This window comes from Alligator sinensis, unplaced genomic scaffold (assembly GCF_000455745.1).
Source record: "Alligator sinensis unplaced genomic scaffold, ASM45574v1 scaffold569_1, whole genome shotgun sequence".
NCBI lineage: Eukaryota > Metazoa > Chordata > Crocodylia > Alligatoridae > Alligator > Alligator sinensis.
Genome location: NW_005841914.1, coordinates 1,274,651 through 1,299,636, shown reverse-complemented (window position 1 = coordinate 1,299,636; position 24,986 = coordinate 1,274,651). Strand labels below are relative to the sequence as shown.

Sequence of the window (24,986 nt, the reverse complement as noted above, 5' to 3'; positions counted from 1 at the left end):
CGAAGACACAGACAATAAATAAAGGGACCCCGTCAAAAAGGATTGCTCCCCGATGACGCAGTCGAGCTAGGATTACATCCACGAGGTACCATGCTCATTGCAGCAGCCCAGAGAGAAGAACAGCAGCCGATCTATACACAAAAAAGAACTAGTCCAGCTTAGGTTAGGCTTTCCGACCAACCCTTTGCTTTCCAACCTCAGTTGGCAGAAGTTTGGACTGAAGGCACGAAGGCTCATTTCTCTGCCATAATCCACAATTTGGGATTCCTCCTCAGCACACACTCCTCTCCTCCACTCAGTGCTGGGGTAGTCTCCATCAGCTCTGGAGTACTAACGGTGCCGTGATTTCTTTGGCACCATGGGCGGTGGCTGGAGAGTCATCGTCTCTATGTTTTGCTCTGGCTGGAATACAACAGAGGCAGCAGATTAACTCCTTGAATCAGTGACAAGCTTCAAGAGCTAGAAAAGCTTCAAGAGCTAGAAGAGCTGTGGCCAGGCTTGATCAGGAGTGGCTGCAAAGGTTGCCAGGGTGCCCAAAGCTCTTCTCCTGGGAGACAAGCCCATCCTCCCCAAGTCCCAAATGCTGGTCGGTGTATGGGTGTGCTCTAGCAGACAAGGTTCTTTGGGTCGATGTGCTATCTTTTATTAGACCGACTAAATAGTTGGGAAAAGTCTTCTTTGCAAGCTTTCGGGTACAAACACCCATCTTCAGGCACAGGGAGAGTCTGCTGGTGCTTTGTGTCCTGTGTGTGCTCTGCCCACCCCTCAAAGCCAATGACTCTACCGCACTCCTCTATGGGAGGAAGTTTGGCCTGAATACTCCAAGGTGTTTGGGAACTTAATTGACATTCAAATGAATGAGAAGAGGTACAAAACCTTGGAGAGCTGGCTTTTAGCTCAGGCTGTAGAGGCTTCTGTTCTCAGCCCCAGAGGCTGGTGGTTCAAGGCTCAAAGAGGATGGGTTCCTCAGCTCATTCATATTTTAATTGGCAAAATGGTCTGTGGAACCTGAGTGTGAAGCCTGTGGGTTGGAGACCGAGCTGTTTGTTACCCTGCTCGGCTTTGAATCACGCCAGTCCTTTGTGGGGAGGAGAGGAGGCAGATCTCCTAGGCAGGAGGCAAATGAGCCTCGGGAGGGAGGAGGAGCGTGTGTGATCAGGAAAGTCCCTGGGTGAGACGGGGGCACCCACATCACTGCCACCACCACCACCACCAAGGCAATGGAGGCCTACTGGAGAAATATCTGACAAGTACCTTCTGTAGGTGGAAGAGGCATTTTTCATAATCCTCTGCAGTGGAACAAGTGATGAGGATGGGCTCCATCAGGCTTCCTGCAGAGAAAGCGAGGAGTTGGGTGTAGGAACAATACACAAGCTTTGTCACAGCCCAGAGGTTACCAGCCTGCACCAGGATGCGGACCCTAGGTTCATCCTAGCAGGCAAAGGGTTAACCTCCCCATAGGCACCCAGCTCTGATCTTCCCCAGGTGTTCAGGGCAGGGCAATGAGGCAGGATTGGAGGGATTGGCCCAATTAGGGATTGCAGGAGACTATAACATCCTCCTAGCCAGCAGCATAAGGAGGGTGCTGCTGTGTGCCTATACACAGACATATGTTGGGGCAAAAAAAAGGAAGAGACTGCTATATAGCTCAAGTGTCTAGTGATGAAGAAAGAACAGGACTCAGCTGTGATCAATAGGGAGAGGGACACGTGTTGATTTACTAGCTAAATGCAGGGGTTGCTAGCTGATTGCAGGTTTACCTTCCTACTGCTCTAGGGGGTTGGTTGTAGCCTGAAATGCAAGGGCATTTTTACAGATTCACACGAGTTTGCTCTCTTGCTCTGGGCAGGAAAGATTGCTAGGGTCGAATAACCCCAGCAAGGTGCGCGTCTAGTCTCTCTTTGCAAAGGGGTCCTCTAATCTGGGTCTGGGCTAGGTAGTCATAGAGGTGGATGACTCCCCTGCATTGGAGAGAGCTTGGTGATATAGCATATGGTCAACCCCATGCAAGCTCCAGGGTAAGCTACTCAGCTCCTTGCTGCCTGCTTCTCTCCACCATACCTGTAACTTCAAACTGCAGCCTCCCCAGCAGAGCAGATTTCTCCTTTGCCTGGATGCCATGTAAGGGGAGTTTTCCCTTCAGAAAGAAAGAGGAAAATGTGTGTAGGATTAGGGCAGCACTCCTTTGAATAAGCTGTGAGCTCTCCTGCAGTGCTTCTCATTGGGAAGCAGCAGAAGGCTGGTAGCTAGGCCTGGCACTTGTGTGTAGTAGCACAGTTAGGGAGGACCCAATGCAAGCAGGAAATATGCCATCTTATAGGGCATCTGCTTTGATGTTTCTTAAGCACGCTCTTGCCCTGTGGGTACCTCGAACCATAGACTAGCTGGGAGAAGGAGGTCAGAAGGCATTCAATACAACACCTTGATTTCCAAGTACTCTGACAGCTGGAACTGGAGGAGAAGGGGCACAGAGTCATTTCATATCCCTAGCATCTGCCTGCCACGTTTGGGTGGTTATTAAATTCCCCCTTAACAACTCTTATAACAAGCTAGCAAGACTCTTTGATCTTTGTTTCCATCAGTCCCTCCACACACATCTGTATGTACCTCGTATGCAATTCCTGTTCTCTCTCTGTCTACGGAGAGGAAAACCAGGTTTTCTGGAAACAAGACCAGCAGCCTCTCTTCAAAGTCCTGAAGAAAAGAGGATGGGAGCACAGCCGTTAATTTTTTTCCCCCCAGAATATCGGTCTCGGCTGAAGGCAAACCCTGCAGTTACGTGGGCATGGAGGGATACCAGAACTCAGAGCCATTTTCTAGCAATCTGTGACAGTCAGTCTAATCACACCTCCCACAAGTAATTTTCCCTTGTGTTTGTTGTATGGAAAATATATAGTCATGGGACTGTAAGTGTGAAGGAAGATATGCAAGGCATGAATGATTAGGAAATTGGCCAGTGTTAAAACCTACTGTGTGGGTCTAGCCACCTGTTAGAGCATATCACTTAATGTGCTTCTGTTGGTTGCCCATCTCATATACATTGGGGTGTTTGAAGGCATCGCCAGCAGTAGTTACTATATAGGCACAAAGGAAGGCACCTGCGTGATTTCATAGACATTAGGGCTGGAAGGGACCTCAAAAGATCATCGAGTCCAGCCCCCTGCCCCAGGGGCAGGAAGTCAGTAGGGGTCATAGGATCCCAGCAAGAGTCTTATGGGACTCTAATGTTTCAGGGTCACACTGGTTTTCTCGTAGTGTGTGTGTGTGTGTGTGTGTGTGTGTGTGTGTGTGTGTGCGTGCGTGCGTTCGTGGCCTAGTGATATGTGTTTCAATATCCACACGTGTAGCTATGGCTCACAGAGCTGCAACAGGCTGCCTCGTGCAGTCGCCCCATGTGAGCCCCAACCCCAAGTGACTCCGATCCTCCTGGGGCCTTCTACGAGGTTTAGGTGCAGCTGTGCTGTACGTTACCCCCATGCAGGCATTAGCCACTTGCACCATGGCCACGTAGTGTATCCTCCCCAGGTGCTGGATGGGAGTCCCTTCCCACTTCAGAATGGGGCTGCACAGCAGGTGCTTCATCAGCTCCCGTTTCTTCCACTGCTCATCACAAGGCACCTTTTTTGGAGACAGATCACAGCACATTTCAGAGTGGAAAAGCACTGAGCATGTGGCAACTGCTTATAGGTTTGAAGAGCTCAGAAGAATGGCCTGTTGGTGAGGGCATTAGTTTAGGAATTGGGAGACCAAGAGTTAAGTCCTAATCTGCCATGCATTTCCTGTATCACTTGGGGGGAGTCATTTAGCCTCAGTTCCCATCTGTACAATGGGCATAATAGCACTGCTGTCTACCTCTCAGGGGTGTTGTCTGAATAAATACAGCACAGGCAGTGAAGAACTGCAATTGGTGAGAATATAAATCCCTGGGGTAAAGGTTTCATGCGGTGTTAAACCCTTCTTTTTCCCCCCAACCCCTCAAGTCTTCAGAGGGATGTTTCTTGCAGTGCAAGACTCTGCTTTGGTCCAGCTACGTTAACAGGCTTGATCTGAATGAGACCTTTGAGCTTTGTCTTCTGATGCAGGCCGGCCTCTAAAAGGCATGAGTGCAGCTTGGGTAGGCCCAGCCGAGCCAGACTTACCTTTGCTAGCCTGCCAGCAGCATAGCCTCCAAAGCACGTTGCTCCATATGGCCTAGCTGCCTGACCTGGCACCCTGAGTCCTAGTGAGTTTTGTTTTCTATGCTGTGCAGTGTGTTAAAGCTAACTCAGGTCCACACTAGCAGAACTGCACTTCTGGATTGTAATGGAAACAGGCCCTAAATGACACGGAGAATAAGCTTATATGTGCTCTTCCCTCCACTCTCCCCCCCTCCAGCCTCTTTAGAGAGGTTTGCAAAAAAATCCCCTCGCGTCAAGTCCCTCTCACACCAACCAAGCACCTGCTCCCTTTTCCCTTGTTCTGTTCAATCCAGGAGGCAAAGGGGCAGGGGGGTGGAAAGGGGAGAGACCCCCAGGACACAGCCTCATGGCAGAGTCATAAGGATGGTAGGATCAGCCACGGGGTTGCTTGGACGTGCATATGGGGCAGGAGGGTGAGACTTTGTGATAGATAAGTCAGGGTGAAAAAGCTACTCTCCATTGAGTACTGCAGTGCAGGCGAGCTGGTGAGTAGGCGTGTGGAAGAAGAGGCATCTGAACCAAACTTTTAGAAAGTTGGGCTCGAGGCCAGAGTGAAGGACCAGGCTGGTTCGTCCCTGAAACTTTCCTGGTCAGAAAGTGCAGGACAAAATGTGCAGGGTAGAAGATGGCGGAAAGAAGATAAGAAGATTGAAGATTAAGATGACTGAGAGCATTAAGCTCTCCCAGGCTTCCTTAGCATTACAATGAAATGCATGAACGTCAACTTCAATGTAATCCTGCCCTCTGGTGACACGAGACAATACTTCACTCCGTCACTCGAGGACATGTATAGGGACAGGTCAGCACACGCCAAAGATCAAGTCTTCCTTTTGTGACAGTAACGGATAGGGAAGGCGAATTTCTGACATGATTAATCATTTCCCCACAGCTTGTCAATCACAGCACAGCCCTTTAGGGCTCCAGAAAATCAGTGTTTTTGCAGAATGCCTTCCTGTGCATGGATCAATTATCAAAACTACATGCCAGTAGTAAAGCAGACCATGTAGCAGGCTTTTACGTTGTACTTATAAGAGATCTCCAGTGTCCTCCGCTTTATACACTGGATGATTGCATGAGATCTTATCTCCCTCAAGTGTCGGGCTCCAGCCACCCGACTCTTTCAACCTAATGGGTTTCACTCTGGCAGCAAAGTCTCATGGTGGTAAGGATGATTCTGGCTAAGGCCAGGTACAGACATTACACTTTTACAGTATAAGTGATCCAAAAGTGGTCTATACCTGTAACAGAAGAGAAGCTCGGCACACAAAACCAGTCTATGCATGTAACAGGCCAGAAGTTCAGCTCACATAGACTGGTTTAAAGGGGAAAGCCCAGTCTAAGATTTATCTCCCTGCACCAAAGGGCGAATGTGTTCTGTTTGCTACCAATTGAAATTACACCGCTTACATGACACCACGTAACTTAAATTGATTCTGCTTCATGCTTTTTGAACCTCTGTCCCCAGCCATAGCGTCTTCATGAGTGGTATTTACTCCACCCTGGGAATACGCAAAGGACTCCAGTCTCTCTACCGCTGTTTTTGCTCCAGCCCCATTCACCCTGGAATAGCACCCCTCCGGGGTGGACTCACCAGAAAAGGAATATTGCTGCTGGGGCTGGGCGGACACTGAGCATTTGCCATCTTGATTTGGTGCTGCATGCTGAAAACCCAGATGTGGAATTCAGCTGGGGCGAGGCACGAGATGATCCTGGACTCTATCATGGGCCCTGTGCAAAGAAACACACAGCTCTGGGATCTGAGGAAGTAGAACAAAGGAAAGTCTTTGAAGCCGATAAGCAGATTCCTCCTGGGTGCTCCTTATTCCAAGAGCTGGAAGCCAACCTGCTGGCAGGCTTTTCCTCTGGGATCACATCTGAATCTAAGGATGAAGCAAACTCATGTGTTTTGTGGTGGTGGGCACTGAGCTGGTCTCTGCCCGGTCCTACGTGCAGAGACATTGCATCTGACTTGTGGGCTCGTCTCCCTCGGACAGAAATTCAGGAGGATCGACCGTTTGGTCTGCCTCGAGTGGGAACTGCAAGGGGAGATCCCACTTGGTCAGCCTTCTGCAGGTGCCTGTGGACTGTAGGGGAAAGGCTTACCGGTGATTTCAAACATGCCGCTGCCATCCCTCTGCACTTCTCTGACGTTCATTCCAGCAAGAGGAAGCAGGCCCTGGATGGAGGGGATCCTGGTTAGAAAGCAATCGTGTGAATAACCTCTCTCCCTGTCTTCTCTTGTTCCCTCTGGCACGTTCTACTCTCTTCTACCCCAGCATTTCCCCAACCTTTGGATGGCTACCCTTATTCATGACAATAAAAACAGCTGGGCAGCTTCTTTGATGGGAGGGCCCAGGGTGGGTGGCAGCTTAGTAGAGCTAGGATCCATTTCCACTTATGCCTCTGACCTGCTGAATGACCTTGGGCAGCTCATGCCCTCTGCCTTAGCCTCAGTTCCCCCATCTGTACAATGGGGATAATGACACTGATCTCCTTTTGCAACAGTCTGAGAATTTACCTACATGTCGGTAATAGTCGGTTGAGATAGTCTGAGAATTTACCTACGTGTGGAGATCTGTGATTGAAGAGTGCTAGGTGAGCTCCAGGAACTGTCTTTCATGTTGTTATTCTTCACCCATGTTAATGTGCATGTGTCTGTCCTCTGACCCCAGCCAGGGCGATGCACCCCATACAGCTTGGGTATTGCAGCCCTGGATGGCGGATACCCTTTAATGTCCTTTGGACTGGCTTCCCACAGCCCAGGGCACCCTCCTTTTTATAGTTAGGAAGTTTGATAGTTTGGCCCTTTACTGATGTTTAGTTGCTTGCTCCACAGAGGTACAAAGAAGGGACAGCTTGGTGGTCTTGTGTGTGAAACCCAATATTGCAAGGAGCATCAACGGACTGGGTGAAAACACCCATCTGATAGTCCTTGCCAGTCTGACCTGAGGAAACTTTCCTTCCTGACCTCATCTCTGCTAATTGCTTTAACTTTGAGGCCACAAGCATTAAACACACCTACCAGGCACATAAGTTCCTCTGTGTCTTTGGGAACATTAGCACAGTCTGGTCAACTCCCCCACCTCTACATGTGGCGAATGAATGTCTGATTCTTCAGAAGGTGTAAAAACACCCAGAAGTCAATTAATAAATGTATTAGTTATTTCCCGCCCACGGGAGGTGGGTGGGAAATCCTTCATGGCTTTTACTGGCAACCAGCAAATACGCTGAAATGCAGGACTCGTACCACGTGTAATGTGGTGCAACAAGTACTGTAAACCTGGCTTAAAAAAAAAATAAGAGGGAAGGAGGATAAGCAAAAGAAAGAACCTTAATTCAGCTGGGGCTGTCCACACTAACCAGCTAAGGCTTTCTCATTTGCACGCACCAAATTAGATTCTCTGAAATCTAATTGACAAGACATCTATGAACACAATCTTGTCTTAAATATCTGCAAGTCAATCACTGCAGTGCAAAATTGTCCCAAAGCTTTACTTCCTATCACGGGCTGCATCTCACCCTGAGTCTGCTCTTTCTAGTTTCAACTTCTGCCCCCAGATCCTGTCCTTGTCACCAGCACTTTCAACAAGCCCTATGCCACTAGACACTTGCTGCATAGTGATTGTAACTCCCCCTCGTGGTGATACCTAGTAGTAGAAGTACTGCATCACTTGCTGCTCCAAGAACACCCTCACCCCTGGCATCCTAACCGGTTCATGCACTCATCAAGTGCCACCCCGATACAATTTCAGTTCCTTGCCCTCCCTACCTCGTTCACAAGGCTGGTCCAAAACCTCACTCCACCACTGGCTAGGAGCTTTCTTCTAATTTCTGATCTAAATTTATTCACAATCTGTTGGATCTTGGGTCCTTTTTAGTGTCCCCGGTATTCACCTTTCCTTTACCACATCGGCAAAATCCAGTTTTAGCTCCGTGGTCTTCAGCTACATTTTCCGCACCCTTTGTTCTCCTTGAGGAGCCCTCTCAGGGGACACTTGTGCGAATATAGCTTGCCTTTGCAAGCCACTGGAGGATGGCGTACATCCCACCGCTTCTGCATCTCATCATCTTTCTGTTTGATCCACGTTGCAGGATGATTATCCTGACAATCTTCCCACCCAACACCACACCAGATTTCCACTCAAGCTGTCCCATTTTTTAGGTGTCCCCTAGTCCTGGAATGAAATGAGCTTCATACCCCACCTCGGCTTGGCTATGATCAGACACTGGGACCAGGCCCGTAGCCTCCAAGCATCAAGACCTCTGCCCAGCTAAAACTATCCCCTCCCCGTGCACACTTCTCCAGCTCCAGCCTACCCCCAGCAAAAACACACACATCTCCTGGGTCGCAATGAGCAGGGACCGCTGCATCCTCCTTGGGGCATAGCCCCCCCCCGCAGCTCACTCCCTTATTTTTTGGTTTCTATCGGTGCCAGAGGCCAAAGAAGTGGCATGTTGTCCAATCTGCAGGGAATCTGGCTCTTCACCTCATAGACAAATGCCTTCTTATTGTGATCCACAGACAGAATCAACAGCTGGAAGGAGAACAGCACGAGGTAGCGTTCTGACATCTCCTGTTAAAATAAGGTTTATTACTGGTATTGTCATCATCGTTCCAAAACGTTAAATGTTTAAGCTTTTTAAAATAAAATACAGTGAGGCAAAATTTCCCCAAGCTCCTCACCCCCCCCCCTCCACACACACACACACTTCTTCTTTGCTTCTGCATAATTTAGTACATCCTTTGTGTGCAGACAGTCTTAGTAGGCTGGTTTGCACAAAGCCTGGTTGATAGCAATGAGCTATGTGGTATTTAGCTGCGGATTATCCTGGAGTGAGTAAGGATTCAGCAAATGCTTTGTTGTTAATTTTTTGCCGTTTCCTAGCACCTTCTGTTGAGATTCTCCAGGTACTTTTGCAAACCCTAATGAGGTGTAGCCACAATGCTCTGGTAAGACAGTTATATTTATCCCCATTAAACAGATGGATAAACTGAGGCACAGACACTTAAAATAACTTGAAATCACTTGCCAAAAGTCACAACATGAATCTGGAAGCCTGGCACTAATAAATTCAATGGAAAACTTTCATTGACCTCAAGGGCAACTGCAGAGCTTGAATGAAATCCAAATGAGTCCCTCCTAATATGTTGGATTTGGGTTCTGTCTCCCAGCCATTGGCTCAGCCCAAAGTTTTATGCACCAAATTTGGGGGAAGGATCAGCCCATTCATGGCAAAATGAAACACAATGAACTCCTTTGCCACCGCCCTTCAGGTCCTTGGATCAGACTCTCAGCTGTCTGGATATACAATATGTACATCATGCTTTTGCCTCTAGTGGAAGAATATCCTGCCTCTAGTCTGTGCAGGGAGAACAGGAGCCCCAATAACCCCCGTACGGTTGATTCTTTGGGAACTGCCATGAACTGATTGCATTGAATGGACTTTGAGGCAATGGGACATGGCAACAGCGTGGCAGGACAGTGGTGCAACCGCTCAGGAAATCTCTTTGGTTGCTGCCAGGAAAATGAACACATTTCTCTTTCGATCGCTGCTCTCAGAACCATTCGTGGCTTGGCTGACCCCGTTTTATTTCAGCTTCTCCATCTCACGAGTGTGCAAAGCATATTGCTGAAGAGTCAGAGGACCCGTAGGGTAAGGACTGTTACCTCCATGTGGCAGCTGCGCAGGAGAACCAGGGAGGACCACACTATTTCCCCAAGGGATTGGATGTTCCTCCCTTCCCAGCCCTGCACGGGCTGTGTGATCAGGAAGTTCGTGAGCTCCTCTTGTGTTCTTCCCCATAGCGCTGCTCCCTGGAAGCAAAACACATATACACACACATACATGCTTCTCTTTATTGCCTAGGATGGGGCAACCTGAACCAAAGGGAAACTTGAGGTGGAACCGCGCTGAATCTACATCCAAACTTCTTGATGCTTGGTGGGTGTTTGTACCATTGTGGTTCATAAGGGGAAAGTGTTGGTCATGTGGTTGAAACTGGATTCAGTTCCCAGTTTCTGCCCCCGATGCCCATGTGAGTTGAAAAAATCACTTCATCTATGCCCACATCTGTGCGACTAAGATGACAGCGCTTCGCTGCTTTGCAAGGGTCTCGTGAGGATACATACGTCTGTGGCTGCGATGGTGCCCAGACCCTCAGTGTGTTTGGAGCCTCTGGGAGATGCAGCAACGCAGGCAATGAAGGTGATGATGATAGACTCACCTGAGGGTCTAGTTCCCTGCTCCTCCCATGAAAATCTTCCTCTTCGGTTAATGCCAGGCTCTGTAAGGAATAGCATATGGGTTTGTATGACCAGGCAAAAACTGGAAGGATAAGATCATCCCCTAAACCATATGACATCAGAATGGGCTTGTGACTCTTTGGAGACAAGTGTGTTTTCACGTCATCGTGTCAGGCACTTTACTGCAGCAGAAGTACATCTGTGCGGCAACAACACCGTAACTCATTGAAACAAGTATGCTCTGAATTCCCCACCTGACTCCACGTGTGAATCTGGGCTGGGTGATTCTGCACATACTTGACTCACCTCTTCTGTATCGGTTGTGGTTGCAGGTTCCCTGGGATGGAAGGAGCTTTCACTTTGAGCTTCTGAGATGGACCATTTTCTGAAGCAGGGGTGGGGAAGAGACAGAAAGAAAGAGGACAAGGTGAGGTTTGAGTATTCAGGGGCAGATCCGGGGGCATGCAGTGGTGCAGTTGCAGCCCTCTTCGATTCTTGGTCCAGCCAAAGTTTAAAAACCACTGCCTGGCAGTGGCCTCAGCATCGCTGTTCATGCAGCGGTGATGGAGCCACTTGGCTTCAGAGCTCATTCATTATAATCTACCTCATTCCTTCTAAACTCTTCATTCCCCAGGTGTTAATGACCCTCCCTCCTTTTGAATGGTCTTCTGACTTTCCTGGCTCCTTATTTCACAGCCTGTTTTTAACTAGCTAGAAGTGTTAACTCCAGGTGAACGTTAACTCAGGTGCAGAAATAACTTTCAAGCACTGGATGCACTGCCAAGATGTTCGAAAAGGCTAGATTTGCTTTCTGAATCTGAAAAGGCGACGTGCATTTAATTCTAAAGGGTACAGGACTAATGAAACAACACCTTTCGATTATTTTTTGCCTAGTCTGTTGTGCTTCTTTACTGCGTAATAGATGACATAGTAAATTAATGTACAGTCTAATAAAGGTATGTTTGTTTTGCATCAGTCTTAAGCTGAATGTATAGCCCCAGGGTCCTAGCATATTAATAAAGCTTCTAGTTCCTTTTTGAGTGGAGAAAAATATATATTGTGTTATATGTGATGCACCACGTAGCTCTCTTTTATTAGCTTATTTTATGGCATTTGTGTCTGTTGTTACACCGTCAAAGGAGTTAATGCTTAGGCAGGAAACTAATATCTGACAAGGCTGTTTCAAATGAATTGCTAAAAAAAAAAAATCCTGGGAAGCTGAGGTGAAATGCAAAAGCTGTACTGTTGAAGGTAAAAATGCCAAAACTGTACGTCTGAACTGCTGTTGAATGTACTAGTTAAATCTAGGAATAGTGCGCCTGAACTGCAACTTGTATCCATACAAATATTCCAGAATGAGGGTTTTCTGCTGTGGGGCTTGAATACCATTATTACAATAGATGCACATACGTCCAACAGGAAAGCTTCTATAATAACAGATACCTGGAAAATCCCTAAAATAAGGAGTTACAAGCTAAAAATGAAACTCTTGACTTCCCTGCTCTACAGTGTATCTCCCTGCCCCCACCTTAAAGTGCTGCTCTGAATTGTACTGTCTTTGGGCTGTAATGAAACTTTGGAGAAAGAGAGATGCATAGGGTTGCTAGATGTAAGAGCCTTTAAGAGGCTGAAGAGATACAACACAGTGGTAGCTGGAAGCGAGACACTGACTGAAGGCAGCTTTATTTTTGAAGGCATCTGGGCTGAAGGACTTTGACACCCTTTAATAGTTGCCATTTAGCCCTGGCAGAGGAAGTGAAGCATGAAATTGTAGCACCGAAATTTGAGGAGTACTGCATGCCATATAAAAATGTAACCCTGGAAATGATATGTTTAATAAGAGGTTGTCAAAAGAAGGTGAAACCATACAGGGTCTGTGATTGATCTGAGCCTGAGGAGGCAATCTTGCATTTCTTGGGGAGACAGCTGACTCCCTGATGGGAGACCAGAGTGCATTGGAAAGTCCAGCGCTACCCATTTAGGAAGCAAAACATTTAAGATGTGCTAAGCACTGTAAGTTGCCTGGTTCAGACTGAATCTTACGGGGTAGAGGAGTGCTGTGGCTCAATGGATGTGACTTTTGGGATCCAAAAACACAACAAGAAAAGAGTTGTGAGTCATAAAGAAATGCAGAACTTAGCCAGAGGGAGACAAGAGCAACACAAGGCGCCCCCGCAGAGACAACCAACACCAACTAGGAGCACATTCAGCAGATGCAAACACATGCAAGAAAGCAATGGATCATGCTGCTTTCCAAGAGTTTGTAAGCATTGGCAGAGCACGCGCAGGGTGACGACAGCGCATCTGGTGCAGATGAATTCCCCAAAGAGCAACAGCTAATGAAGCAGTAAAAGGTGAATGTGAATGTGAATGGACTGTTGACCTAGAAGTAAATGGCACATCTATGATTTATAAGTAGGACACCAGTGCACAAGCCAGTGTGTTAACAGAAACACCAAGTTAAGCCTCAAACCCACAAACAGTGGAAAGTAAAATTCAGGGCTTATGCAGTTAGAAAGTGTGGGAACTTAGGTATAGAGTAGGCCTGTGTGAGTTGGCAGCTATTCGATCCGGCCCCAGAGCCCGTCTGCACCAAGCTCTCGACAGCTGGCAGGCGTCACAGCAGGGGCCACCACCCCTGCAGCTGTCACCCCGCTGTGCCTTAGCACACGCACTGTCACCCATGGCATGAGTTTTCCTTGTGAGCAGCTTGAAGTACAGTTTCCCCCAACCCCCTGCACTGAAGTCCTTGAAACTTGGCAGAATTTGTGGCCTCACCAGGGGCTACCACCCCTGCAGTTTTCAGCCCGCTGCGCCTTAACACACACAGTGTCACCCATGTCACAAGTTTTGCCTGTCAGCAGCTTGAGGTGCAGTTTCCCCCAACCCCCTGCACTGAAGTCCTTGAAACTTGGCAGGCTTCGTGGCCTCAGCAGCAGCTGCCACCCCTGCAGTTTTCACCCCGCTGTGGTGTAACACCTAAACGTGACATGAGTTTTTAGCTTTCAAGAATCTGGGGTACAGTTCCCCCAACCCCTATACTAATCTTCTTGAAACTTGGCAGGCTTCATGCTCTCAGAAGAGGCTAGCACTTCTGCAGGTTTCATCCAAATCAGACAGAAAACAACAAAGTTATAGATATTTCATTGATTTCCCCATTATACCCTATGGCCGGATCTCTGAAGCGGCTCCGAAGCACTTCGGAAAGCCTAACAAAGCCAGCGCTTCAATCCAGATGTGCTGCTTCAGACGTCGAAGCGTCCAAAGCTTCTCTGGATCTGAATCAGGGTCCAAAGCCTTGCACAGCCCTAGTATACAGTAAGTCACAAACTGGAAAAGATGCAATATAGAATTGCAACCTGAAAAGAGAGCTCATTATTGTATCAGGCCCTCGGCCTTGGCAAGAGAGCAAGCACATTTGATAGGCAGGAATTAAAACATCTGAAAGTCATGAAAGCAACTTCAGGAAATAAGGAAGCTGTCAAGATACCATAGCATAGCAATGAAAGCATGCAGCCACACCCAGATTCATTCTTCTAGGAGAGTCCACTGCAACTTAAAGGACAGACCAAAAAAGTAGATATATGGGTTCATTGCTCTTGGAATGAGTGAGTGGAAAAACCAACAGAGTGGGAAATACTCTCGGGTCACTGCAGAAAAAAGGATTATGTAGAGACCCAAAAGAATTGGAAAAAACCAGGTAAAAAGGAAACATTTCTCACTACTGACAGGGACAGAAGTGATGGAGAAGAAAGGTCTGATGACAATTTTTTTTCTTTTATGCTGGAGGCAACAGCTGAGTTCTGCAAATGCCATTAGAAAAGGAATGAGCACGATTTTATGCCACTCGGGCGGTGTTTGGCATTTACTGTATTTCACCAGAAAACGGTGCACTTTTAGCAGTGGGGTGCAATAGATGATATTATTGGGGAAAACAGAAGAACATGAGGCTTCGGGCAACTTTAGAAAGAACTTTGGGCTAAAGCTAAATGAATAAAAATGTAAACTCAGGGTGACCGAAACATTTAGGGGGAAAATTACTACTGCAAAGTGTGCAGGGAGATCTCGGGGAGATTGAGGCGATCACCAGCATACCTGTCCATAGACCAGGAAGGGATGCATCGTACCTAGCTGTCTAAACCAGCAAGCAGAGACCACTGCTGGGCAGAGACCATGATGTGCAAACCTTAAACCGTGTCTGAAAAGCTGAAGGCCCCTAGTTCTGGACTCTTCTGACAGTGTGTGCACAATTCAGTTGGCCAGCGATGCCTCCAAGGACGGCATTTCTGCAGTGCACATTTTTGCAGCAGTTTGGTCAAAACTGGAGTGCAGTGACGTAGGTGTTATGAGCACAGGAATTGAAAAGCAGTATCCCCAAAATAGAGAAGGAAGAGATGCCCTGCATTCAGAGGTTCACAATATGTCAGCCAGGGAACCACATGTGGCCCACCAGGGTGGCAGAGCGCCTTCGTTAGTCAGCTGTGGAACAATCCTGATCCACATCTGCACAGGGGCAAGAGCAGCCCCAAGACCCAGGATTGCAACCACTGCGCTGACTCCCATGCGGGGCAGGGCCAGACCATCCCTGACCACTGGGGGCTGTGGTGGGCAGTGCTCACTCAGGGATATGGGGCAGAGGGGTCAGAGCGGGCAGTCGGGTCCCTCAGGAACAGCCTGATAGCACTGGGAGGACATTACAGAAGTAGAACATTTGCTACTAATGGTGGCCCTCCATGGAAAATATAACTTGCAAGGGGTCCTCCACAGAGCTGGGATTAATGAAGGCAACTTAAACCCTGCTTCAATTCATGTGTGCAAAAAGTTTTGACCCGTTGTTTATGGAAATTTCACGTTAGCTGAGACAGACCTTAAGTAACTTCTTACCATTGTCAAAAGAGGCTCAGAAAACGCCCCAGGGTCTAAGGCTGCAGGGGTTGTTGTTTCAAGTATAAACATTAAAAGGAAACCAAATCTGAGCGAGATCTGGTGGTCACAGACACTCTCTCTATAGCATTTGACAGAACAACCCTAGAGAAGAGCCAATCCTACACAGACATTGTACAGCGAGCACTTTTTTTTTTAAATGACCAGTTTCAGACAAAATGTGGACAGTGTTGCAAGGCCTACATGAAATAAAGTGATTAAAGTCAAACAGCGTGCTCTGGGATCCTGGGAGCTGCCACTGCTTCAGGAAAATAATGCGGTGTGATGAGAATCCAGGGGCATAAATTGCAGTGGTGTCCTTCGAGGTTTGCCTGTGATTTTAGAAGTCCACCTGACGTGAAGGGATGCTAGGAAGGAACAGGCAATACCACCTCCAGCTTCCAAAAGAAAGAGGAATGAGGCACAGAGCCGTCTGTTTTGGCTGAGCAAGTCTTAGACGGGCACCAGCCACAGCTGATTGAAGGCAAATGAGCCTTGAGACAAGTTACGGTCAGAACAAATGGGTACCAATAATGCTGATATTTCAAAGGAAACGCAACAGCAAAAGACACCTCCCGAGGCAGTCCAAACCCTGTATTGTTAGTGAGTTTAGTTAGTTAAGTGGGTTACCGGTATCAGAAATGTAGTGTTATCAGCATTGTTTGTTCGCAGTTGTTAAATGTGGCTGGGAAAGGAGAATTGCGGTCCATTTTATGCTGAGAATAGTGCCACGAAACGCAGAAGCAGCTTCAACTGAGATAGGGACTGACCTAGATCTATGAGTCTCAAACCTTTTTGTGTCCAGCAAAGATCCCCATGATAAAAGCACCCACCTGCTTCCAAAACACTACACCCAAGAACCAGAAAATGCTGCTTCCTACCTGCTATTACCTATCTTCAGTAGCTCTACCACATCCTGGCCACCTCCTGCAGATCCAGCCCGTCTGGCGCACACGTTGCAACATCCCATCTCTTCTCACCGGCTTCCCAATCCTCCAAGCAGTGACTGGATGCTTCAGCCCTCCAGGATGCTGCTTTAAATTGCAGGCTCACATGCGCACAGTGTCTTTAACAGCACTTAGTAAGGAAGGAGAAAGTACAGGAAGGGAAGGAGAGGGCCCCGTATGGCTTGTGAAAATTGTTCTTTGGTTTAGAAGCAGCAACATCTGACATGTAAAAGCATTTCCTGTTGGTTTGAAACCTTTCTCTCTCTCTCCCTCCCCAAGAGTCACTGCTTCCTGCTGAGCTGATGGCCAGATAAGTACATGTCACAATTTGGTTTTCACCTCGTCAAAATTAAGAATGAAAAAGACGTCTTTAGTACGTGACCTAAGCGCAATGCAGCCTCGCAAACCTGAACCGACTGAGTGCATAGCCGGGAAAAACAGGAAGAGGGCAGATTTTCGGACACATTTCCAACCAGCATGATTTTGACGTGGATCGGTTTTCCCCGGAGCATGGCGGGAAGCCCATTGCTCCACCAGTTTGAAATGGGACTGGACCACGTCTACTTTAGAGTGAGGTCTCCAATGTGGGGGATGGGCATTGAATAAATTAAATAGGTGTCTTCCCTTTCAAACTTCTGAAACTGTAGAAAACTAATTTATTTTGGGTCTTGGTTTTGGTTTAGCTTGGTTAAATTTGGGGTTTTTTTGGAGGCAGGAGGAGGAAAATGGAGGGTGAGGGGCCAGTTGTCATCTCTCAGCATCTGAGCAGTGGGTAAGTGAGGCAAGGGAGGGGGCCTCTTTCAAGACAGCAATGGGTGAAGGAGGGCTAGGGCAAGGAAAGAGAAGAGTGGGGCTATTGTGGAAGGGGAAGAGGGGAGAAGAAAGGGATGGACACTGAGCTGGTTTGGCCTTTGTCTTCCTGCATCTGGGAATCCGGCGGATGGGTCTGTTGGACTCTTCTCGGGGCTCTGAGGACAGATGGGCCTGAGGTGCAATGCTCTGATGTGAACCTGAAGTTCCTAAAGACCCAGTCCTGGTAGGATTTGGGTTTTGCCTGGATCTGTTTCAGAGAGGGACTGTGCAACCTGGCCTGGCACCCCTTAAAGTCTGGGGGCCTTGAAATATGGGTTTTGTTAGGGTTCACCAGCAGGAAACTGCTTACTTAATGTACCTTGAGACCTGCATTTGTGCACAAGAAAAGGGGTTAATATAAGCAGCGTTTTTTTTTAATGCACAGATATTCGAGGAACTGAAAGGGCAGGATGCAGCTGCAGAAGTCAGTCTGCTGATATTCTGAAGAGATATCAACCGCCCCCAGAGCAAACTACATCTGGTTTCTCCAGTCGCAGCAAGCAGTGCCTCGTGGTTTCTGTTGAATTTCACCAAATTTCCTGAGAAATGTGGAAAAGATTTGCAAAATGATCATTTGCAGCTGACCTGGGCTGTAAGAGTCACTCAGCGGGCTAAAGATGAAGAGAGCCCTGTTGATCATAGCATTGCTACAGCAAGGCAGCTTGAACTCTACCTCTCAATGCAGAGTTACTGCGGTATGTGGAGTTATTATTGCATTGTCTTTCCGTAACCAGCCCACTAATATTATTCAGGAATAGAGGTAAACCCAGGCTCAGCAGAGATGAATGATGAATGAGAGCTTGGATTTGGATCTAAGTTGTTGGGTGCAAATTTAACAGTGCTGAAATCCCATGGGTGGAAACGCTGCTATTTTTGCAGCATGTCAGCCAACGTGCTCTCCCTCCAGTGGTCTCGTTTCTACCAAATTGAAACCCGAACAATGCAAATGCCTTTCAGTCTAGACTCCAGCCTTGAAGTGGGACTGTCTAATCCAAACTCAGCCCCCAACTTCCAGATGGCTGCATCCAGGCCCTGATTTTTCTTTCTTTCTCTTTGGCCCACCACCGCTCCGCAGATCTTTTAAAGCCATTGCTGTCCAAGGTTTCTCATTTCTGTCTTTGAAGTGACTCCACTGATTTTAATGGGAATAAGACAGGACTTGGGCCCATGATATATGCTCCAGGATGGGCACTTTCGGGCACTTACAACCCTGCCTTCTCCCTCCACTGAAGTGCACATGAAGGGAGTGTTTTCACTAACCCTCCCCTCATGGCAAATTCCTTTTTCATGCACTACTTTTTCTTACCTTGAAAAATCTCTGTGTCAAAATAGCTCTGGCGCAGGTCCTTCAGCAGCACCAGCGCTCTTTTCTGCCCGGGGGCAGGGGGTCAGACTCGATGATCTGCCGAGGTCCCCTCCGACCCTAAAAATCTATGACATCTATGAAATGTATGGGATGTCTGCTCTAGATCAACTGTGGCTGTCTTAGCCAAGATGACTCACAGCAGGTCTAGGCAGCAAGGTGACTGGGGACCCTGCTCTACGCCAGTGATCTTAGCCCCTGAGAAGGAAGCCTGCCAGCTCTGAACCAACCAAGGAAGCTCCTTCCACAGCTTTTGGAAGACAGGCCAGTGCCTCCGCTCAGCTGGCATGGAGTGAATGCTAGATTTATAACCTTCAAACTGCTGAGGGAGGCCTTACAGCCAGAAGAAGCAGTGATTTATGTGCGTGTGTGATGGAGAACGGCAAGGAAGTTCCCTTCCTCTATATGGCTATTTTTTGCATTTCCACTTGCAGGACAGGAGGGTACAAGGATCCTCCATCCACCTCTGCGGGTGGAAGGTAGGGTACAATTCAGGTGGAAGTTGCAAGTACCACTGCAGAACTATTTCCTACCCCATACAAGAGAGGGTGGGTAAATCTTGCCAGCCAAAGCAATGCTATTATATTCATCGCTGTCAATAATGGACACGAGTGCGTGGTGTATAAACGATAACACATGAGCACAGATACAGCATAACACATGATTAAACGGCATGTTGCAAATATAATGATACAGGACACACAATGCGATACAAGAGTATTGCTGATTCGGCTTCTCCCAACATTAAAATATATGCTCTAGAAGAGGACATCAGAGTTGGGGCTTTCAGTCTCGTTCCAGGGATTTATAGCATACTATTACTGTTTCAGCAACCAAAGCACAGTGGTATTTCTTCCTTAATTTGTGGCTCTGGGAAGGAGGGGAGGAGGAATCCGAGTGACTGGGGGAGTAAGCGTTACATGGCAGGTCACTTACCAATGTGTTGCATAACGATCTCTCCTTTTTGTTTTTTTAAGGTAAAAAAAATGAGCATTTAAAAATCAGCAAACGATTCCATAAAATGCTTAGATATGTCACAGATAGCAAATGTTTTGGAGCAGGGCTCTGTCCTTTATAGGAAAGCACCACATGTTCAATACACAGTAATCTCAGGCTAAGACGCGCGATGGGACACCTTCTTGTCATCCTGAGGTGACTCGGAGCACTGGGGCGCAGCAGCTGCCATGCTCTCATGGGTCAGCGGTGTCCCCTGGGCTACAGAGTGGGTGGTGGCTTGATGGAGGGGCTTGCTGTAGCATTTCAGACATGGGGAGCTGTTGGGGACCATGGACTGGAGATGCAGAGATACCATCTGGGAGCTGGTCAAGGTGACAGTGCTCAGGTCCTCTTTGATGGCAGTGTAAGGTTGAATCTTGAAGGTTTGCTGTAACCAGGCGCTATAAGAGGTATCTTTTGAAGCAGCCACTGTAGGAACGATGGTGCTGGCTTTGTCCTTGTCAAAACCATCATCCACACTGGGTTTTACAAGGCTCTCTGAGACCCCCGCAGGCTTGATAACGTATTTATGGCAGGTATTGCTCACCTGGCCAGGTCGGAAGGTGGATTTCTCTGGGCGGTAGCAATACAGGCTGTGCGTGCTGGAGAGCTGCACTTGTGGCATGCTTAAGACTGTTCTTTGGGAAAACTTGGTAGACGGGGAAGTGGGATTCTTGGGAGGTTTCTCGGTTGCCCTGGTAGGGGTCTGAGTGGGCGGGCTGGTACTCTCTGCAAATGACTTCTGGCTTTTTGTGGGACGCATGGCATTTTTCGTCTTTAAGGATCTGGATCCAGGTTCAGAAGCATCCCCATTGTAGAGCAGCACAAAATGGCAGAGTGTCTCCAGCGGTAATATCCTCTGGCATTTCAAGCACTTCTTGAAAATCTCAAGAGCCAAATCTGCGAGGGGAGATATGAGCATGACATGGCTACACATCTCTGCATAAATGCACGCTACACTGCACAGTGCACAAGGGACACGGAAAGGAAAAGCAATGGGGACATGTACAATTACCCTAACATGAACCTGCACACACATGCATGCATACACGAAAGTCATATATCATTTAAAAAAAAAAAATCCATGACATTACTTGTGCAAGCATACACATGCACACCAGGCCATAGACAGCATCTATATAACATATGCTGTTGGCATCAAGTTCACTCTTTTTTAAGCCATTAATATTTTCATGTGCTAATGGGGTGAACAGGCATCCAAGTGCTCACACAGTGTGCATAGATGCAAACTGCATGAGTATTTCTTAATTTCTGTGCATGCAAAATAATATGTAGGGGACAAGGGGCACTTCCAAATATGTGTGGGGAGGTGGGGATGTGTGTGAAAATGCAGCCCATACATTTTAAAGAAAGGTATGAGAAAAACACCTCCAAAGTCTGGCCTGAGCAGATTTCTGCCTTGTATAAGTAGCTGGCTAAAACAATGACAACATTTCTAATGGGGCCAAGTGAGGGTGGGATTTTCCAAAGTACCTAAATGCCTTAGACGTACAAGTCTCACTGAAGATCCAGGGCTGTTTTGATTTCTAAGTCATTTAAATGTTTTTTGATGGGACCATAGCAGCATCCACTGATGCCAAGATGTCTTTCTGTTGTTTGTAATCAGCATTAAACTACAATTATTGTTCTCAAGGGCCTTGACAAAGTGGCTAGAGTGAGTCCAGATTCTCCCTGCTCTGTTTTATATAACAGAGCTAAGATTTGGTTCAAATAACACATAAGGCCACAGGGACCCACTGTTGTGCCTTTGGTCCCTGCGGGCACCTCTCATGGGAGGTGCTGAAAAGGGGACGGCTGGGTGTGCGGGCACCACAGTGCTGGCCTACTTACCGAGAGTCTCGTTAACCACGGTGGGGATGATGTGCTTCAGGACTTCGCAGTTGGTGTGCAAAGCAGGGTTTGCATTCATTTCCAGGAGCCAGACCTGTAGAGGACAGGCACAGACAAGAGCCTGAAAGCAAAGTCTGAGCCCTCTAAGACCTGTACTAGTGCCCATTCAGGGGCACAACGACCACCTGGATTTTCTGGAGAGCAGAGATGATTGAATAGATCCAGTAAACTCCCCAGCTCAACTACCAGTGGATGATCTATCTCCACTTAGACCAAAGGCTCTGACTAGACTTAAGCAAACCCTTCCTAATTAATGCCCAGGTAAAATGCATCAAGCTGGAGATTTTTATGACAAAACAAAAACTTATGAGATTTCCTGAAGCTTATGAGTCACTTTTTTTGCATAGCTACTCCCATCTCACTTAGCAAGTGAGGCTGCTGAGGTCTCTAAGGGAGGCTCAGGTCCAGGTTTGCGGTAAACTTATTTCTAGTGAGTGCATCAAGTTTTTGGGGGCGTGATTTCAAGCAAACCCAAGGCGTTGGTTTCCATTGTAAAACCATGTGATACACTGAGTTTTGTATGTCTGGGCTCAGTTTCATTTTGAAATGCAAGGCCTTTTTAGCTCTCACGTCCCAATTTGAGGCAGCACGATAGTAGAACTGTTAAAAAAAAAAAAAAAAAAAAAAGTTGCACAAATCCTTGTGCAATAAAACAGCCAAGTGTGTGTGGGTCTGTTAAATACTTCAACAGGTTCAAAGAAAAACCCACCTCTTCAGCCTCCGCTTCTGGCATAGGGCACTCCAATTCACGTATACAACATGCTGGGAAGCATTCGCTTTTTTTCAGGAGGGTTGTTTAATGACATAAGTGCCCTACAGCTCTTTATTCTGATGTTTAAATGCTGTAGAGAAAGGTGCCCTGCCTCCATGCGCGCTTCTGTTTTCTCCTCTGGAAATTGCATTAATTAGAAGGATCAGGTGCACTCTTTTATCTGCTCTTCTCCATTGTGTTTTACTAAGAGGAAAACAAACCAAGCCAATTATTTTTCATTTTCTTTTCATGTTTAATTTGTTTAGGAAAATGAAAAGGCCCAACAGAAGGGGACTTGGAAAAAGATGGGAGACTTTTCAGGAAGCCAAATGAGCTCTTCTTTCAATGGAAATGCGGTGCAGGTGCCACTAGAGGACGCCTAAGCCATATTGACAGCTCTCCGCAAAATGTGTATTGTGCTGTTTGGAAACTTTGCTCGGCTACGGCAAACTTGCACGATTTTTGTGCTGGCAAAGAACCCCCTGAAATGTTTTGAATGCTCTTTAGTTTCCCTTTCGGCCTCATGAGCAAATTTGAGGGGCTCTGTGTGTGTGTGCACATCCATCGCACTCTTAAATGTCCCCTGTGGCTGAGGTGGCTAATCAATCATCACCTCCCAGTTGTCACTTGTTCAGTCTCACCACTGCCCTGCATTACAGGGGGGGCAGAGAGACCAACACCCAAGTGCACCAAGGTACTTAGGCACTGGATTCTTACTGAAGTCAATGGAAGTGAGGCTCCTTTAGGGGATTAGGGTCCCCATGACTTGTCCATGGAGCAGAGTAAAAACCCTGGTTTAAGTGCCATGCAGACAGGGCAATGGGATTTTCAAAAGCACCTTAAGCAACTTTTGGTATCTGCATCTCATTGAAATCAGTGGGGCTTAGACTTGAGGCACTTTTTAAACACCTTGCATTAGTTGCTCACTTGCATCTTTTAGGTACCTAAATAGCTTTAAAGCAGGGGTGGGCAAAATGCGACCCGCAGGCCAGATGTGGCCCACCAGGCCATTCTATCCGGCCCACGGGGCCCCTAAAAAATTTAGAAAATTAACGTTAATCTGCCCTGGGCTGCCTGTCACGCGGCCCTGGATGGCTTGCCAAAACTCAGTAAGCAGCCCTCTGCCCAAAATAATTGCCCGCCCCTGCTTTAAACAAATAAGTCCTTTCACCCCCTGCGGCTGAATAATAACATAAAAAGACTCTTATTAGCACCTAAATAAGAGCCAGATCTTTAACAGCCTGGCACCCAGTGTCGTCAACTCTTCTAGAAACCTGAAGATTTATTTTTGTGTTTAACTGGGTGCTCCTTTTTTATATTTTGCTTTGAGTTTCCATTTTGTCATTTGTGGAATAGGAATAACACCAGTTAGCTGCCTCAGAAGAAGGGGTGGGGGTGGAGATTAGTTAGATAATGTTGGTAAAGTGCCTTGAAGATATAAGTTGCTATTTAAGTGCAAACTATTTAATACAATGAGCTGTGGAAGGAGGAAAACACCAGCACAAACCAAGATAAGATTTTTTTTTTTCTTTTCTTTCAAATTGCCTTTCCCTCTCTGGGAATCAAGCAGGAATCTCTGTTTCTTAATATTGTTTTTCTAATTGCCCTGTTCTCTTGTGATTTCAGGGCCGACCTGGTGGGTGATGCAATTTACTGTCCTCAAGGCAGGTCTGTTTTCCTATGGTATGAATAACTCCCACCCTGACACATTTCTCTAGCCAGTGGCTTTGTCCGTGAAAGGCAGCACTTGCACAAGTGGGGGTGGTGTTCCCACCGCTTGCAGCACCCCCAGAGCCTGTGTTGTTGCTTTGTTTTTTACCTGCATAGCCTCAGTGCATACCCTGGGGAATACATGCACACACGCGTGCGCGCGCGCACACCCACACACACAGATTTATCAGGGTCACTTGGGAATGTAGCAATTAAAAGATGTAGACAGCATCATTAAGAAGATGCTAGCCACAATTGCAATCTCAAATGCACTGCTGAGGTGTGGAGAAAACCCAAGTCTGATGTTTTTTGGGGAGGAATCGTCTTTATGCTCTGGGTTTGTACAGCACCTACTGCGCTGGGGCTCCATGACTAGACTTTGTGGGTCTGCTGCAATGCAAAGAAAGATGATGATAAAGCCGCTCATTCTCCTGTGCCAGTACCCATGTGCCTGAAATTGTGAGCCCAGCCTCACCTGCTCTAGGGACTGTTGAGGGTGGCACTCAGTCACTGAAACGACTCTGCTGAGACTCCCCAAATTGCTAGTGTCAAAAGTCACAAACCTAACTGGTGGACTTTTCCTTCCTCTCACTGTCCCGGTGAGGTAGATGCTAATGAGTAGGTTTTATACTGAGCTCCTGGCAGGGGCCTGGTGTGGATCCATCCATCTCTGTAGGGACCCCAAACGTTTGCAGAGAATTTTTTTTTTTTATTAATATATTTCGTGTTCCGGGTGAAATCGGCCAAATCAGTTCCAAATCACATTGATTGAGCAGAACGTAATCCTTCCAAAAGCTATATGGATTGAGCAGGCAGAATTCAATCGTTCTAAACACCATGTACGGCGCTACAACCGGCGAGCATCCTCTGTCTCATGAGCTACAACCGGCGAGCATCCTCTGTCCCAGGCTCTCACCCTGGGACTCCAGATACTTCCATATCCATTGGCAGGCATCTTACATGCAGGCTCAAGCCTGGAGGTCTTGGGATTCGGATGCCCCTGAGGAGAATAGGCAGCAGGGCCGCTGAAATCGGTGGAACTGCATAGCTTTATGATGAGTGAAGTTAGCCCTTTATCCACGTCGTGCCCCTCTGCTGTAAGGTGACTAG

General features: G+C 47.4%; 2 protein-coding genes across 2 annotated transcripts in view; both read right to left on the bottom strand.

The window, feature by feature from the left end:
* Positions 1 to 55: 55 nt before the first annotated feature.
* Positions 56 to 16,513, bottom strand: LOC106721907. The gene is made up of 12 exons (XM_025198145.1): positions 16,228 to 16,513; positions 10,730 to 10,808; positions 10,405 to 10,464; positions 9,848 to 9,994; positions 8,666 to 8,752; positions 6,282 to 6,354; positions 5,770 to 5,906; positions 3,472 to 3,618; positions 2,608 to 2,694; positions 2,062 to 2,137; positions 1,255 to 1,331; positions 56 to 402 (listed from the first exon to the last, which is right to left on the bottom strand). Exons 1-12 carry the CDS (start codon positions 16,314 to 16,316, stop codon positions 331 to 333), a joined length of 1,131 nt encoding a protein of 376 aa, XP_025053930.1. The 5' UTR covers positions 16,317 to 16,513; the 3' UTR covers positions 56 to 330.
* A 2,669-nt stretch (positions 16,514 to 19,182) lies between these two features.
* TTLL10 (tubulin tyrosine ligase like 10) overlaps positions 19,183 to 24,986 on the bottom strand; it is a 157,271-nt gene continuing 151,467 nt past the window's right edge. The window contains exons 14-15 of the mRNA XM_025198137.1: positions 21,356 to 21,449; positions 19,183 to 20,404 (exon numbers count right to left, since the gene is read on the bottom strand). Of these exons, the coding sequence (XP_025053922.1) occupies positions 19,623 to 20,404; positions 21,356 to 21,449 (876 nt within the window). The 3' untranslated portion in view covers positions 19,183 to 19,622. The remainder of the gene's footprint in view (positions 20,405 to 21,355; positions 21,450 to 24,986) is intronic.